A 16,254-nucleotide genomic window follows, 5' to 3' on the forward strand; every position below is an offset into this window, starting at 1 on the left:
TTAAATTATTACTTTTTACTGATTTATTAATAAAATTTAAAAAATGATACTTCAAACGTATCAACGAGTATTAATTAATACAATTAAGATATAATAAAGTAATAAAATGAGTAGTTGAATATCATGGTATCATATATAATTTAAAAAAATTACATAGCAAAATCCAAATGTAAAAATATTGATATATCAAAAAATAGTATATGATTAAATGATTTAGAGTTGTCTCATTTGAGATTCCAAAATATGTTCATTAAAAATGCAAGATCAAAAGTGTTCAATATTTTTATATAATTACTATTTCTATATGAGGTATCTTGAATTATGTAGCTATTCAATATTAAGTTAATTAGAAAAAAATTATGGATTTATAAAAAAATCACAGCAGTTTTTGGTCCCAAAGACACAAACATTAAAGCTATTCATAATACATTTTTATATATATGAAAATTAAAAAGTCATGAGATCATCAGATGTGATGACTTCTACTACAAGAGTTCCTGGCTTTTTTACTCCTCCTTCACCTTTCCTTCCAAATAATTCAATTTCGTGAATGACTGGTTCCGTGGTAATTGGAACTGTTAATGCCCCTTTACCTAAATAAGTGTCCATAATAATGTTGCTGTTCCAAACCTAATGTAAAACACCCTCATTAGTTTCAGTCATAATATAAAATTGTAACTTTACATTTGTCATAACAAAAAAAGTGTAATTCAAATTACAAATATTACCTGAATTTTAATTGGTGAATCCACACTTTTCCGATAAAAGATTGCACTGACATTCCATACGGGATCCAGTGTGTCGTGACAGATTGGGGTCCTTATTCTTTCTCCTTCACATTTCACAATGCAATAAGGATCTGCAGCTGTAAAAAATAAACAGTTTTATAAAATTTCAAACAGTTCTTAACTATGATTTGTTGTGAAACTGTGTTGTATTGTCTTAGAAGTGTTGAACACAAAATCATGTTAATAACAATCACATGGCTTTTTCCACCTTTATTTAGTTGATACGGTACACGTTTCGGGCCTTGTGCCCCTCATCAGTCAACTAAAATAACATAAGAAATAGTGTATACAGCGTTTTAACATTATTTACAGGCAAATTGTATAAACATTTTAAAACGTATGTAACGTACCAGTCTTCCCCCAGTATGGCACTTGCACACGGTAAGTTTGCACATTACAAACCCGAGAATTAGAAGGTTATAAAATTCTTGTACATCTATTTAATATAATAAAGTAATAAAATTACATCAACTATTGGGTAATAGTGGGACAGGTTCTTACTGTTAGTTATCTTCTTTCTGCTATTGGAGACGATTAATGTACTGTACGTTTTTCAAGTTCGTTTGAGCACTTCCTTTGGTACATTTATGTTGAGACAAATTTCAGAATTTTTCTTATAGACAAATTTCTAGACAAGTCCTTCAAGTGTAAGCTTTAGTTTAAACTTTTGTTAATAAGGACTTGAATTCGTTTCAACCCCTGAGCCCTCTGGTGGTGTTTTTTGGACGAAAGTATTAAGATTTATAGTATATTTAGCCAGTTTTTATTTATATTTATACAATTTTTTGAGTTAAGTATAGCTAGACTTTCTTTGAACTTTCTATTATATGTGTCTTTTTCTTTGTACAGAATTTTGGTGTTGTCTTTATCAATATTGCAGTTATTTATTAGGCAGTGATCATGGAAGACAGATTGCATTCTTTGATGCTTCATATCAGCTATATGTTCTTTTATTCATATTTTTAATTTCCGTTTTGTTTCCCCAATGTAGGTATATAGATTTTTGCAAGTACATGGTATTTCATAAACTACGTTTTTGGTTTCTTCTGTATTTTTATCAGGTTGTCTTTTTCTTTTATTTGTTATTCGAAATTGTAATTTTTCATATTTTGGTGCTAACTTTATATTTATTTTCTTCATTTCTTTGTTAATTTCTTTGTACAATCCTTTTATATATGGAAAGCTTTTGTATTTTATATCTTGGTTTTTTATCTTCTGAATTTGTTTTTCTTAGGTTAACATTTCTATTTGTTTTTCCCATGTATTTATCAATCAGATTAGGTATTCGTCTAATACGAACTTTTTCTTTAAATTATTTACATGCTTTTGTATATTTTCAGGTTTACTACTTCTACTTTTAATTTTCTTGTATTCCACGATGAAGATGTTTTGTTTTATATACAACGGTATTTGGGAACTGTAGTATGAATAAAAGAACATATAGCTGATATGAAGCATCAAAGAATGCAATCTGTCTTCCATGATCACTGCCTAATAAATAACTGCAATATTGATAAGGACAACACCAAAATTCTGTACAAAGAAAAAGACACATATAATAGAAAGTTCAAAGAAAGTCTAGCTATACTTAACTCAAAAAATTGTATAAATATAAATAAAAACTGGCTAAATATACTATAAATCTTAATACTTTCGTCCAAAAAACACCACCAGAGGGCTCAGGGGTTGAAACGAATTCAAGTCCTTATTAACAAAAGTTTAAACTAAAGCTTACACTTGAAGGACTTGTCTAGAAATTTGTCTATAAGAAAAATTCTGAAATTTGTCTCAACATAAATGTACCAAAGGAAGTGCTCAAACGAACTTGAAAAACGTACAGTACATTAATCGTCTCCAATAGCAGAAAGAAGATAACTAACAGTAAGAACCTGTCCCACTATTACCCAATAGTTGATGTAATTTTATTACTTTATTATATTAAATAGATGTACAAGAATTTTATAACCTTCTAATTCTCGGGTTTGTAATGTGCAAACTTACCGTGTGCAAGTGCCATACTGGGGGAAGACTGGTACGTTACATACGTTTTAAAATGTTTATACAATTTGCCTGTAAATAATGTTAAAACGCTGTATACACTATTTCTTATGTTATTTTAGTTGACTGATGAGGGGCACAAGGCCCGAAACGTGTACCGTATCAACTAAATAAAGGTGGAAAAAGCCATGTGATTGTTATTAACATGATTTTGTGTTCAACACTTCTAGTTTTTAACTATGTTAAAATTACTTCTAAAATATCTGTAATTATTACGTGGAAAGAGAAGCAAATTAATTAAAATGCTGGGTTTAAAAATATACTAAAACGATATCCAAGAGATTAATAATAAATAGTAGTAGTAATTATTTTGGACTGCAATTTTTGAATTGTAGACCTATGCATTCAAACTGTCATCTGTCTGTCTGTCTGTCCTCCATTAATCTCAAGAACAGATAATGTGAATTCAGACCAGATAGAGAAAGCTTAGTGGCTGTAGACCCCAATTAACTATATACAAATTTCTCAGCTGGATAAGAACTCATGATTTCAATTCAAAGATTTTTTTGAGAATGGAGATAGATGACCTGCATGATGTAATTACTAGTAGGAGAAGTATGATATTTATTTTTAATTTTGAGAGATCATTACTAACAACTTAAAACTTTCCCATTAACTGAATTTTGAGTGTATTTCAAAATACATGCTATTTATTTAATTTCTAGTTACAGATATAAGAATTCCACTTCGTCTACATATTATATTGAGATGAAAAACATTCATCAATTGATTTTTTAAATGACAGTAAAGATTAAATTTTGGCTAATTTTAGATAAAATTCTTATTGAAAAAACTTCATTAATACATTTAGAGATGGGTGCTATCCTCTTCAATTCATTTCTCTCTTAATAGCATGAAAAATAATATCAAATGGAGTTGTGGTAACTTTATACTTGTTTTTGATAATTTAAAAATATACAAGAAAAATTTGGCTTCAGCAAGATTCTAATCTAACTTACAAGTTTGAATCTAATTAGAAACAATGTTTTTTAATTATTTTGTAATTAGAGTGAATTTTTTATTAATTCTAATTATGAAAATATGTATACAAGAAAATAATATTTAATAATAATCTCTACAGAAAATAAGACAGTGAATAGAGATGAATCTAAATGAATCTTCTCTACAAATGTAGTTTGTGCATGTATGATTATTCTGTATGTGTTTGCTTGCATTTGCATAAGTGTAGTTTACATAAATCATTAACTTGTGTTGAATACTTATTTGCTTAAAATAAAAATTATTATTATTTTAGTTTACATTATCTAAATTAAATATATTTTGAAATCTTCTAATTTAAAATAAACATGTATGTCAGAATATATATAATGAAGACAATAAAAATTAATCATAAATTATTATTTTGTTCTTAATAATCATTAGTTAATTTTAAATTTCTAATTGAATATTATAATGAATATTGTATAGATCAGATGGCAAAAACTTAATTTATAGTAAATACTAATACTAATTTTCTTACTTCCAAATCTATCTTGTTTCTCAAGTCCTGATGCACTTCTTATAGTTATTAATGTTACAATACTGGGATATGACAAACATGGACAAATACTTTGTGATGGAACGTCTTCAGTCAATTCTCTAAAAATTTTAAAAACTTGTAATTTTTAGAAGGCAATTACTTGAATTTCTTAATATAAAAGTTATTAAGATAAATTATAAAACAAAAACACTGGTTATAAGTACATAAAAAATACATACACAATATACAGTATAATCTCATTTTATTGGATTGTAGAATAATGGAATTTTTTCCCATGTCCTGCCAAATCAATGCAATTTTACCTCCTTTTTGCAGATTTATAACTTGAAATAACAGACTTTTTTTAGCTCTATCTACTGTAAATTTTTCAACATTTAGTTAATATTTAGGTGTTTCTGGGAATTTGTAAAGTTTGATGATGCACTTGCTATATCTAGGATATGTACTGTACAATTGAAGAATTATATAAAAAGAATTAGCAGGCTGATATGATTGAGGAGGAGTCATCTAGTGAACATTCTGATTTTGGCTCAAGTGTAGAGATGAAATTTAGTAAGGCCAGCAAAGCTTTCCAAGTCTTGAAGACTTTCTTGACAAGTTTTGGCATAAACAAACAAGCAGTACATGACATTATTGAATACAACTGCTTGATATTAGCAGACTGGAAAGTGGCATCAAAACCAAGATGGAAGTTTTTTTAACAAACCATAAAGTGAAGTGAGTGCTAATGAGCATGCATAGTTTGCTACTTTTTTGTGCTTACAGTATATATGTTTCTATAGAATAAAGAATAGAGATCTCAAGAGACTGAATAATTTAAAGTACATGTATTTTTTATATCTAGGGGGTTAAATAACGAATATTTTTCTGGGTGTACAGAAAATCTGTTTTCAATATCATGGATTCATGGAACAAGAGATGATTTTTGGCAGCCTGAGTGAACCTTTAAAATGAGATTCTACTGTATTGTTTATACATTAATGATATACAGTAGAGCGTCGATAAGTGGAACGTCGGTAAGTGGAATGGCCGGAAAGTGGAACGATTTTCAATCGGACTGTGTCGTGCTGAATCGAATGTTTTTGATACTAAATTTAATTTTCATGTTTTTTATATTCTTTAATATATTTATTTTGTTTGTACAAAATGCAGAAATAATTTTTAACGATACAATAGCCTCGATGATTATTATAAAAATTTTCGTTAGGCTTAAAATCGATGAAAATTCAACAGGAAGCGACACGCAACGGAGAAAAATTCAACAGGAAGCAACACGCAACGGAAAAAAATTCAACAGGAAGCGACACGCAACGGAGAAAAATTTGAACATCGGACAGGTTAATGTATTTTTTCGTACAAAGTTGGAAACTGGAACAAATCATTAACTGGAAGGACCCCAGTCCCCAATTGGTTCCACTTATCGACGCTCTACTGTATTTTGATACATTGTAAATGATTAATATTAATAAAAACATCTGTTATACTTTTTGACAAGTTTCACTTGATGAATCTTATTGGTATAAATTGAAAAATTTGCAGATGATTATTTTAAGGTATATATAATATATATATACAGTCAGGGGGCACTGTTGACAGTGCTGGCTGCTGGCATGTTTTTTCTGCGAGTTACTGTTTTGAACTACAATTTATTGTCTTCCATTAATTGACTTTATAGAAGATGTCTTTTTCTACTGTGATACTTTCTTTTTTAATTTTGTTCTTGTTATTGGAGGAGTCGAACTTAACCCAGGCCCAATGTCTTGTACACCACCTTCTTCACCTCGCAATAAAGCTTCGACTTCCGCCAGTAAACACCGTCGATCTCCAAGCGAACCAACGTTGAAATCATCTCAATTGGAGGACTATTTTGCATCGCAGGATATTCCTTCTCAACTACCTCAGAAGATTCTGTGTCTCCTCGAGGAATGTTTTGATACTATTCTATTGAAACTGGAGGAATTGTCGTCGAAATTTGACTGGCTGTCTAATTTACATAAGGAATACGATGAACGTCTGTCTTGCCTGGAAGGAGAAATTGCCAAACTTTCGTCCTTTAAAACTGTATGTATGGATAAACTTTCTCTTCAAAATTATTATATAGACTCAGTTCATAACGATTCGAAGAAGGATAATATCATTGTTTCTGGTTTGAGTGGCGATGACGAGGAAATAGTTAATAATGCTAATCGCTTTATTGAATTATTTAAAAGACAGAGCAGGGAGTCTATTCCTTTAGTTAATAGTTATCGAATATCGGGAACTCGACTTTTTTGTTTAAACTCTGTAGTCAAGATGACAAAAGAGCTATCTTTAAAAATTTAAAGAAAATTCAGGCGTCGCCGTCATTCTTGCGCATTAGAGTCTTTGACGATTTGTCATACAGATCAAGATTAAGGCGTAGAAAACTGTTGCCTCTTTTTGCGGAAGCAAAATCTTTGAAAAAAAAAGTATTTCTGAAAGCCGACTGCCTGACTGTCGATGGTGACAGATTTACTTTTAATTTGGATACGAATGAACTACAGAAGATCGATACTTTTTTAGACAAACCCAGCCAAAAAGGTTAAGTGGAACAACTGCTAACGAGACAAATAAAACTTTGGAAATGAGGATATTGTCTTGGAATTGCCAAGGAACGCTGGACTTATCAGTGAATGACCAAGAGTTCATATATATATTGCAAAATTATGATTTAGTTGCTTTAACTGAGACATGGTTAACTAAGTATTTCAAACCGGTTCTCTCTATGTTGAACCCAGATTTGTTTCTATATGAACAACTTGCTAAAAAACCAATTGGTCCCGGTCGTCCTTATGGCGGTCTTATTCTTGCAGTTTCCCAGAAATTGGGCTCCTCGGAAATGTTGTTTAACTCCGATAATCTTATGGTGATTAAATTAAACTATGGAAGATTTTTTTGTTCACTTAGTCAAAGCTTGATTATTGTTCTTGTTTATATGAGAATAGATCTTTATGATTTTCTGTTAAAAAAAATGGAAGACTTGTTGATGAATTTCCCTGACGACGATATAGTTATTTTAGGTGACATGAATGCCAGAATAGGCGAGGAACTAGATAATTTTTATGCTGGGAGTAATATCAATGTTCTAAATTCCCGAAGATCTAATGACTTAACATTGAACCAAAGAGGAAAAAGTTTTTTACAACTGATTAAGTCGCACGGATTATATATTTTAAATGGTCGATGTGCCTCAGACAATCCGGCTAAATTCACTTTTCTTTCAACAGTTGGTCTATCTGTTATAGATCTAATAACAGTAAATGTTTATTTACTAGATAGATTATTGGATTTTAGAGTTCTTGATATTTTCAATTCTGATCACTTTCCAATCTCAATTTCATTTGAATTTACGACGGATAGCGTACGGACTCTGAAACTCCCAAAAATTCGTTACGTATGGAAACAAGATAGATCGGATGACTATTTATCTTTGGTTAGCTCGCTGTATACCTCGATTAAGACAACTTTTTCGCTGGATGCGCAGAGTTACTATGATGAACTATTAAACATTTTGTTGACTTCGGCTTTACGATGTGGGATGGTCAAGAAGAACATTTCCTTGTTATCATTTGAGAAGCAATGGTTTGATCCACAGTGTCTATGTTTAAAGAAATCTAAGAACCGAATACTACGAATGTTTCGAAGAAACAAAAGTAGAAACCTCTTGGACGAATATTGTAAATTAAATAAAAGCTACAAGTCGCTATGTAAGGCGAAGAAAAAGATCTTTTTGGCTAAAATAAATTCACTATTATTGAAGACAAAAAATACTAGAGATTTTTGGTCACTAGTCAATAAGTTTCGAATTAAGAAACCGTGTGAAAATGCTATATCTCCCTCGGATTGGTTAAACTATTTGCAAGAGTATTTCGCTGGACCAGATACAGTAATTTATATCGATGTAAGTCTTAATAATACTGTACCTCTTTTGGATGACTTTATTACCCTGAGCGAATTAGAAGTTGTAATCAGAAAACTAAGATCATCTAAGGCCCCAGGTCCTGACAATATAAGGAATGAAATGATAAAATGCCTTTCTACAGAAATACTATTGGATATATTAGATATGTTTAATTCCTTTTGGTCTAGGCGCTCCTTTCCACTATCTTGGAAACAAATTGCTTTGAGAATGATATATAAGAAGGGATGTAGGCAGACGCCAACTAATTATAGACCAATCGCTTTAATTAATGTATTTAGAAAGGTCTTTTCAACTATTGTTGCAAATCGCTCCGGATTTGGATGAACGAATTTAATATTGTTACACCTGTTCAAGGAGCATTTGTTAAAAATAGAGGTGTTGAATATAATTTGTTTATTTTGACTGGTCTTATTCAAATATCACTATCGAGGAAACGAGGGAAATTATATACCGCATTTATTGACCTCAAGAAAGCTTTCGACACAGTTGATCATGATTTGTTATGGTATAAGCTTAGAAGCATTGGTCTTTCTTCGTTTTTTGTCAACTTACTTAAGAGTCTCTTCTCCAATACTAGATATTTTATAGAAACTTTTTCATTAAGCACTGATTATGTTGAGTCCAATAGAGGGCTACCTCAAGGAGAACCACTGAGTCCTATCCTTTTTGTTTTGTTTTTGAATGATCTCCCTGGGCTTCTGAGAGGTAAAAGTTCTATGATACCTTTATCTTCTCATGTTGAAATTAACTGTCTTCTTTATGCTGATGATATCCTTCTCTTGGCTAATTCGGCTTCTTCGCTTAGAGAAAGACTTAATCTTACTTGGAAATACTGTGAAGATAATCGATTGGCAATTAATTTGGAAAAGACAAAGCTTATGATCTTTCGTAGAGGTGGAAAACTTAAAAAAACAGATAGTTTTAGTTTAGAAAACCATAGATTTGAAATTGCGTCTAACTTTAAATATCTGGGTATTTATTTCTCTTCACATGGTACATTCTCCTATCATTTAAACAAGGTGTTACCTGCTGCAAGATCTAGGATCTCCAATCTCGTCACGTTACTTATTAAAATCAAAGCGTCTTCATTAAATAACTACTTTAAACTATTTGATTCTTTGATTGGACCAAGTATGTTTTATGCTTTCCCGGTTTGGGGTGGTCTTTTAGTGGACAAGTTTGAACCGATACAGTTTAAGCGGGTGTTCTCATATTAACAGATCTGTCTCGGGGTCTGCATTGAGAATGGAATTGGAAAGACCTCCCCTTGCAATTGGATTGGTGATAAAATTGTTTAGATTTTGGAGGAAACTAGTTGACCTACCGGAAGACGATTATTGAAAATTGACATATACAAGACTTTCAAAGATGGATGGTAATTCTTTTTTGAAGCCATGGCCTGCTATTGCTAAAGGATTATTAAATAATATAGGATTGTCATATAGCTATATGTGTTTAAGTGAGAGTCAGTTCTTTCTGGACTGTGATCGACGATTGAGAGACCTGTATTGGTTTAGAGATGTTCAATATTTGACTGAAAGAGGCTGGAACAGTGAAATCTTCCTTAATGGAAAGTGGAGTCCAATTCCTTATTTATTGTCTGATTTGAGTTATAAACTAAAGTCATTTGGTGCACAGTTTAGACTAAATAGGTTCTCCATAAACCTAAATGGCAAATTGATTAATATCTCGGACGACTCAGAGTGTTTTTTTGTGGATCAGTAGTGATGGATATGAGAAAACACCTTCTCGATTCTTGTAACTTCTTTTTGGATACCCGAGCTGCTACTCTGCCATCTGATTTTTGTTATCAAATTATACTCGGTGATAATTTTTCCAAGCTAACTTTGTATAAATTATACAATTTCTTTGTTCATGTAGCTACCTTAAAACAATAATGTTCTTTTAACCCCCTCTGTAATAACAAAAGTTATATCAAATAATAAAGATTGATTGATTGATATATACTGTATATACATACATACATGTTTTTAATACTATTGTATATACTGAAATTCAGCTAATTTTTAGTTCTTACTAACAAATCATTATTTCATTAAATTTCTTCCAAAATATATTTATAATAAAATTATTAACCTTCAACTCTGTTTAAAAAATTTTTAATTCTACTTGTTCAATATATAAATATGACTTACACTGCATCTGCATCTTTATTTGTAAATATCCTTAACATAAAATTTCCTGTATTATTTGGCTCAAAAGTTGTTGGCACTATTACATATCTTCCAGTTTTTAATGTACATCTCAGAAACACACCTCGGCTGGACATGTATTCAGACACAGCGGACTTTTCTTTGATAGTATGAAGTCGATAACGTCTATTTAATTCAACCTATTAATTTTAAAAATTGAAATATAATATTTCAAAACAAAGTAAGTAAAATTAAGATGTAATAGTTATTGAATAACATCATTAAAATGAAACCTAATAGTCAAGCTAATATCCATAGAGATATTAACTTGACATTAAAAAATAATATAAATTAATGACTACAAGTAAAAGTTAAATATGAATGTTAGCTACCAAACAACCTATAATTATATTTTATAATGTATTTTATTATTTAAGAGATTATCTACTGAAATATAAAAATATAGAATAAATTAACACTAATACATTGATTTGATCTATTGTTTCTGAACTAGCTAAATGCTGGACTCTGCAGAATTTAACCTATTGAAAATTAAATCCATTTAGGAATTGAGAAGGTACAAATGACCAAAAATATACTGATTTTCTGCTGGAAAGAAGTTGATATCAATTAATAAGAAATTCTGAGACAAACTTATGTCTCAGAATTTCAATAAATCTATTTTTCACATGCATTAAATGAAATTCTGAAAAAATACTTATATTAACTAAATGTAATTAAGTTCTGAATAACAAACTTTCAAAATATTTAAAAATATCATCTTACCTTCATAATGTAGAAGCCAATAACTAGATTTTGTAAGCCTTCTATTTTCTGGGATCTTTTATCTTCTTGCATCAAATAAATCCTAACAGTATCTTCTGCATCATCAATGTCAAATCGATACTGTTAATTAAAAGTCATTCCTTATATATGATTTTCATAAGTGAATAAATTTTCAAACTAGACTTCAATTTATAATATGAAAAAATAAAAACTAGCTAATTCTCAACTTATAATATTAGTAGATATCATTAATAACAATCAATTACAGAGATTTTTTATGCTATTTTGTAATGTAAGGTTAAGATTTAAAATCAAGCAATTTATAATTGGCATCTAAATAATTTTCTTACACACTAATCAGCTACCATTAATCACAATATACAAAAAATGAAACAATACAATAACAAAAAGTCTTTACAAATCCATCAAAAATATTTAAAGAACATTTTCAGCCATCTTGCACTAAGGATGCAACAATACAAAACAAAATCAAATTGTTAACATAAATAAACATGAAATGCTAAAAATAAAAGAATTATCTTTAGTTTTAAAACAAGTAAAAACTACTTTCTTATTCTGACTTCGAGGAAACGATACAAGTTTAAATAGACAAATCAATGATAAAAAATGACCTCAGTATTTTATTATTACCAGTTTTATTTTCTCCTTTTTACAATTTATAAAGTGGATATAGTTATAAAGAGAAAGGAAACAAGAGTATTATTCAGTAAGTACGAAAAACCATGTAATATAAAAAAGACTATTAATTATAAATCTTATTGCCCCATAGACACCAAAAGGAATGTATTCATTATGGAATTAAAAAAGATTCTAAACAGACAGAACAACCTTACAAGAAGATATGGACATAGAACTAAAACAGCTTTTTAAAAAATTTATGTTAAATGATTATCCCAGGAATATCCTTAGTAAGTGGTACAACTCATATCTAAACTATAGATTTAATGTAAAAAACGAGATAAAAAATACATCTTATATAAAATTTCCTTATATGTTCAAGTTATTTGAAAAATATAAACCAATTTTTAAAGAGTTTTCTGTATGTATAGTGGCATGTCAAAAAAACAAGATGTCCGGTATGATTAACTTTGTAAATAGTGGAGAAAAAAAAGGTGCCGGAAGACCAATTAGGAACCACAGGAGTAGTCTATAGGTTGTTTTGTACCTGTCCAATTCCAAATTTTTACGTCGGGGAAACAAGAAGAAAGCTTGGAGTAAGAATAAAAGAACACGAAGCGACAATTAGATTAAAGAGAAAAGAGTCAGCATTATTTTTACATTATAACGAATTTAATTGTAATATAAATAATAATAATGTAAAAATATACAAAAAAGAAAATTGTACTGAAAGAAAAATTATAGAACACTTTTGTATCAATGCACATGCAAATACTATGAATTTGAATACTGGCATAGCCGTCGATGCATGCTGAGATAGATTTGCTTGACATAAAAGGAATGTAACGATTGATAATTTAACTGTTCCACTGAAGAGGCTCAACTATAGAATGAAATGCATTTGGACTTTATAAATTGTAAAAAGGATAAAATAAAACTGGTAATAATAAAATACCAAGGTCATTTTTCATCATTGATTCATCCATTTAAACTTGTATCGTTTCCTCAAAGTCGGAATAAGAAAGTAGTTTTTACTTGTTTTAAAACTAAAGATAATTCTTTTATTTTTAGCATTTCATAAGTATACCGATCCCATTGTTTTATTATTGAATTTATATATTTTATAAATAAATACAAAGCATAAAACTAAAATTAAACATTCAAAAATATTTGAGCAGAAATTTCCAGACAATAGCAAATAACGTATATTTCTGTGATTAAGACACACTTATATTTATTAACCTTCAGTTTCCAAAAAATTTGGTCAAAACAGTATCCTTGATATATCCGGTGATCCTAGAATAAGCTTGAATTATTAAACACATGCATAAAGTTACTAGTTAAAGCTCTCTCTTATTTTCATCAAAATACATTTCCAAACAAAATATCAATAACTGATCTCATAATTCAAAAATTAGGTATGCTCATAGCCCATTAGAATTAGGAAAAATTGACTACATGTTATTGTTCAAAGAGTTTTTAAATATTCTATTATAATTTTTAATCAATCAAGACATTACATATATTTTTAAATTATCTCTTCATTTTATTCTTCAGATACAAATCTTAATAATGTCATAAATTAAAAAAAATAATGCAAATCATTTAGAGTTTGGATAACTTCTTAAGTAACAAGAATAATAAACTTTTAATTCAAGTAATAATTCAAGAATGCATTAATAATCATCAGATTGTCTATAACATGTAATAAGCTATATAAACAATATAAAAATTTTTAGTAATACAGCATGTCACATTAGTAAACAGAATATTTTTTGTTTTTTAAAATCATATTTATAATAAAATTTTCCACGCATATATTACAAAATCATTTTAATAAGCACTTTATATTCCAAACTGATTATTATTTTCAATCATATTTTTGAATACGATTTAAAAGTATTATAATATGTTATTTTAAAAAATATTCACTCAAACTAAAATTGTTTCAGGAAATATTAATATTACAATATTAAAAAAGAATATTAATTTGCTTCAAATGCAATAATTATTACACAAGACATATATTATATAGTAATTTAAAATAATAAATATTTACTGTATTATTGAACAAATAGATAATGCATATAAATTCAAAACTATCATCAATAAATGTAGAAAATTATTTAAAAAATCTGTAGCAAGAAAAATGGTTTTTAAAAAAGTTATATAAATATAATACAATATTCTTCATGTGTGAAACATTTATGAAATATATGTTTTTTAAATAAAAATTATATTTAATGAATCGCTCATAAGAAATAAAAATAAAAAATACCTGTGGATTATGTAGAAAAGAATGTTTATAATTAATACAGCCTCCACATCTATCTAATGAAGTACCTTTTTCTCCTTCTGTCCACTGACCAAAAAATCTTGCTTCATTACAAGTTTTGCTGAAACTATACCATGCTGTGTTTACAATATGACATATTGATAAATCAGTGAAGTTTGAACAGAAATCATCAAATAACATCCTGTAAAGAGGTCTAAATTTTATTATATATATATATTTTTTTTTTCATCAGATTATTTGAATTTATATTATTATTTTACCAAAATTCTCCATCTTCATCAAAAGTTAATCCAAGTTTTTCTCTCTCACTTTCAGAGATATTATCCCACTCTGGAGAACTAAAGAAAACAACATATTCTTTATTTACTAATAAAACACAAAATAATATATAATATTTTACTGCTATTAAATTCTGAAAAAGTGAAATAAAATTTACTAAAATAACTTAAATTTACAATAAAATCTATTTAAATTATACAGTTTTAAATTTAAAAGAAAACTTAAACAACAGTTTTTGTTCTGTTTTCAGAGTTTTTTCCTCAAAAATGAATATATACATATTACATTTTTTGAAGTAATTGAACCTAATCAATATGCTTATTATATGTAACATGTTTTTGTTGACAGATTAATGTCATATATATGACATGAACAAAATCACATTTTTAACAGCAATAATTTTCTTTCATCATGTGCACTATGTTGTTTGAATCTAATCTGTAATCTAGATAATTTTACATTTTCAAAAAACAAGGAGATTCTTATATCACTTTGATATCATAACTGTATCATTTTTAACTATAAGATAAATTGTCTGAAAATGTTTTAAAATGAACAATAATGAAATAATTTAACAATAATATATATAAAAGTTTCTGTTTAAGGACATGGCTGCAGCATATATGCAAATTAGCACATCATAGATGTGGGGTATATAAGCACAAACAGCGAGGCATGGGATTATTGTGTGGAAAATGCTGAAACGTGAACAATGGTGACATTAATACTACATGCATCCAAACAGAACCAAAATGCTGTGATTCTTTTTTTGGCTGCCAAAGGAAACACACCGGTAGACATTCATCGAAGAATGAAGAATGTGTATGGAGAAGCATGCCTGTCGAAAACCACCATAGTGGAACGGTGCACAAAGTTCAGAGCTGGTCGCGATTCGACCCAAGATGCAGGTCAATCTGGGAAGCCAGCCACATCCAATACAGACAACAACAAGTGGGCAGCTGATGATGCGATTAGGGCGAATTGTCGCATATCCATACATGCACTTTCAAAAGATCTCAACATAAGCTTCGGTAGTGTGCAACACACAATCCAGCAGAAGTTAGGCTACCGTAAGACCTGCGGCCAGTGGATACCCTGAGCACTAAATTACAAACAACATTCAAACTGGATGGCTGTTTTCCTAAAGCACCTGATGCATTTCAATGTTGAAGGCAACACATTCCTTGAACACATTTTGCTGGTGACGAAAGCTGATGCCACCATTGAAAACTGAGTTGAAAGCGGCGACCATGCAGTGGTGTCATCCTTCGTCCCCTTGTCCCAAGAAGTTCAAGAGCCAGTCATCTGCTGGAAAAGTGATGGTTACCCTGTTCTTTGATCACCAGGGCCCATTGCTTATTGATTTCAAGGAACCAAGTGTCTCCATCACTGGGGCATGGTACTGCGAAACGCTGGAGAGATTATGACGTGCGATTAAGGTGAAACATCCAGGAAAACTGCAAAATGGGGTGATTTTGCTTCATGATAACGCATGTCCCCATACCGCAAATGTCATAATGTGCACTAAAGTGGGAGACACTCAAGCACCCGCCTTACACTCCTGATCTCTTGCCAAGCAATTTTCATGCCTTCAGTCCCTTAAAGAAGTCCTTAAAAGGTCAACAGTTCCAGTCAGACAGAGAAGTGTGTCAGGCAGTTTTGGACTTCTTCAAGCAGCAGAAACAGGAGTTTTACCAATGGGGTATATTCAACCTGGTGAAGCAGTGGGATGCTTGCCTAAATGGTCATGGTGCTTTTGCATGACTGGCATACCAAATCTGGACTGTACAGCGTTTGAACAGAAACTTTTTGAT

The 16,254-nt window shown here is 29.8% G+C and overlaps 1 protein-coding gene across 2 annotated transcripts in view; it reads right to left on the reverse strand.

The window, feature by feature from the left end:
• The window catches only part of LOC136971410 (calpain-5-like), a 33,290-nt gene continuing 17,036 nt past the window's right edge, over positions 1-16,254 (reverse strand). For both annotated transcript variants that reach the window (XM_067265865.1, XM_067265866.1), the window contains exons 7-13: positions 14,422-14,499; positions 14,144-14,342; positions 11,227-11,346; positions 10,444-10,640; positions 4,327-4,445; positions 729-865; positions 1-630 (exon numbers count right to left, since the gene is read on the reverse strand). In XM_067265865.1, coding sequence (XP_067121966.1) covers positions 448-630; positions 729-865; positions 4,327-4,445; positions 10,444-10,640; positions 11,227-11,346; positions 14,144-14,342; positions 14,422-14,499 — 1,033 coding nt within the window. In that variant the 3' untranslated portion in view covers positions 1-447. The remainder of the gene's footprint in view (positions 631-728; positions 866-4,326; positions 4,446-10,443; positions 10,641-11,226; positions 11,347-14,143; positions 14,343-14,421; positions 14,500-16,254) is intronic.

The sequence above is a fragment of the Centruroides vittatus genome, unplaced genomic scaffold, assembly GCF_030686945.1.
Source record: "Centruroides vittatus isolate TY-2023 unplaced genomic scaffold, ASM3068694v2 contig_250, whole genome shotgun sequence".
Taxonomy (NCBI): Eukaryota; Metazoa; Arthropoda; class Arachnida; order Scorpiones; family Buthidae; genus Centruroides; species Centruroides vittatus.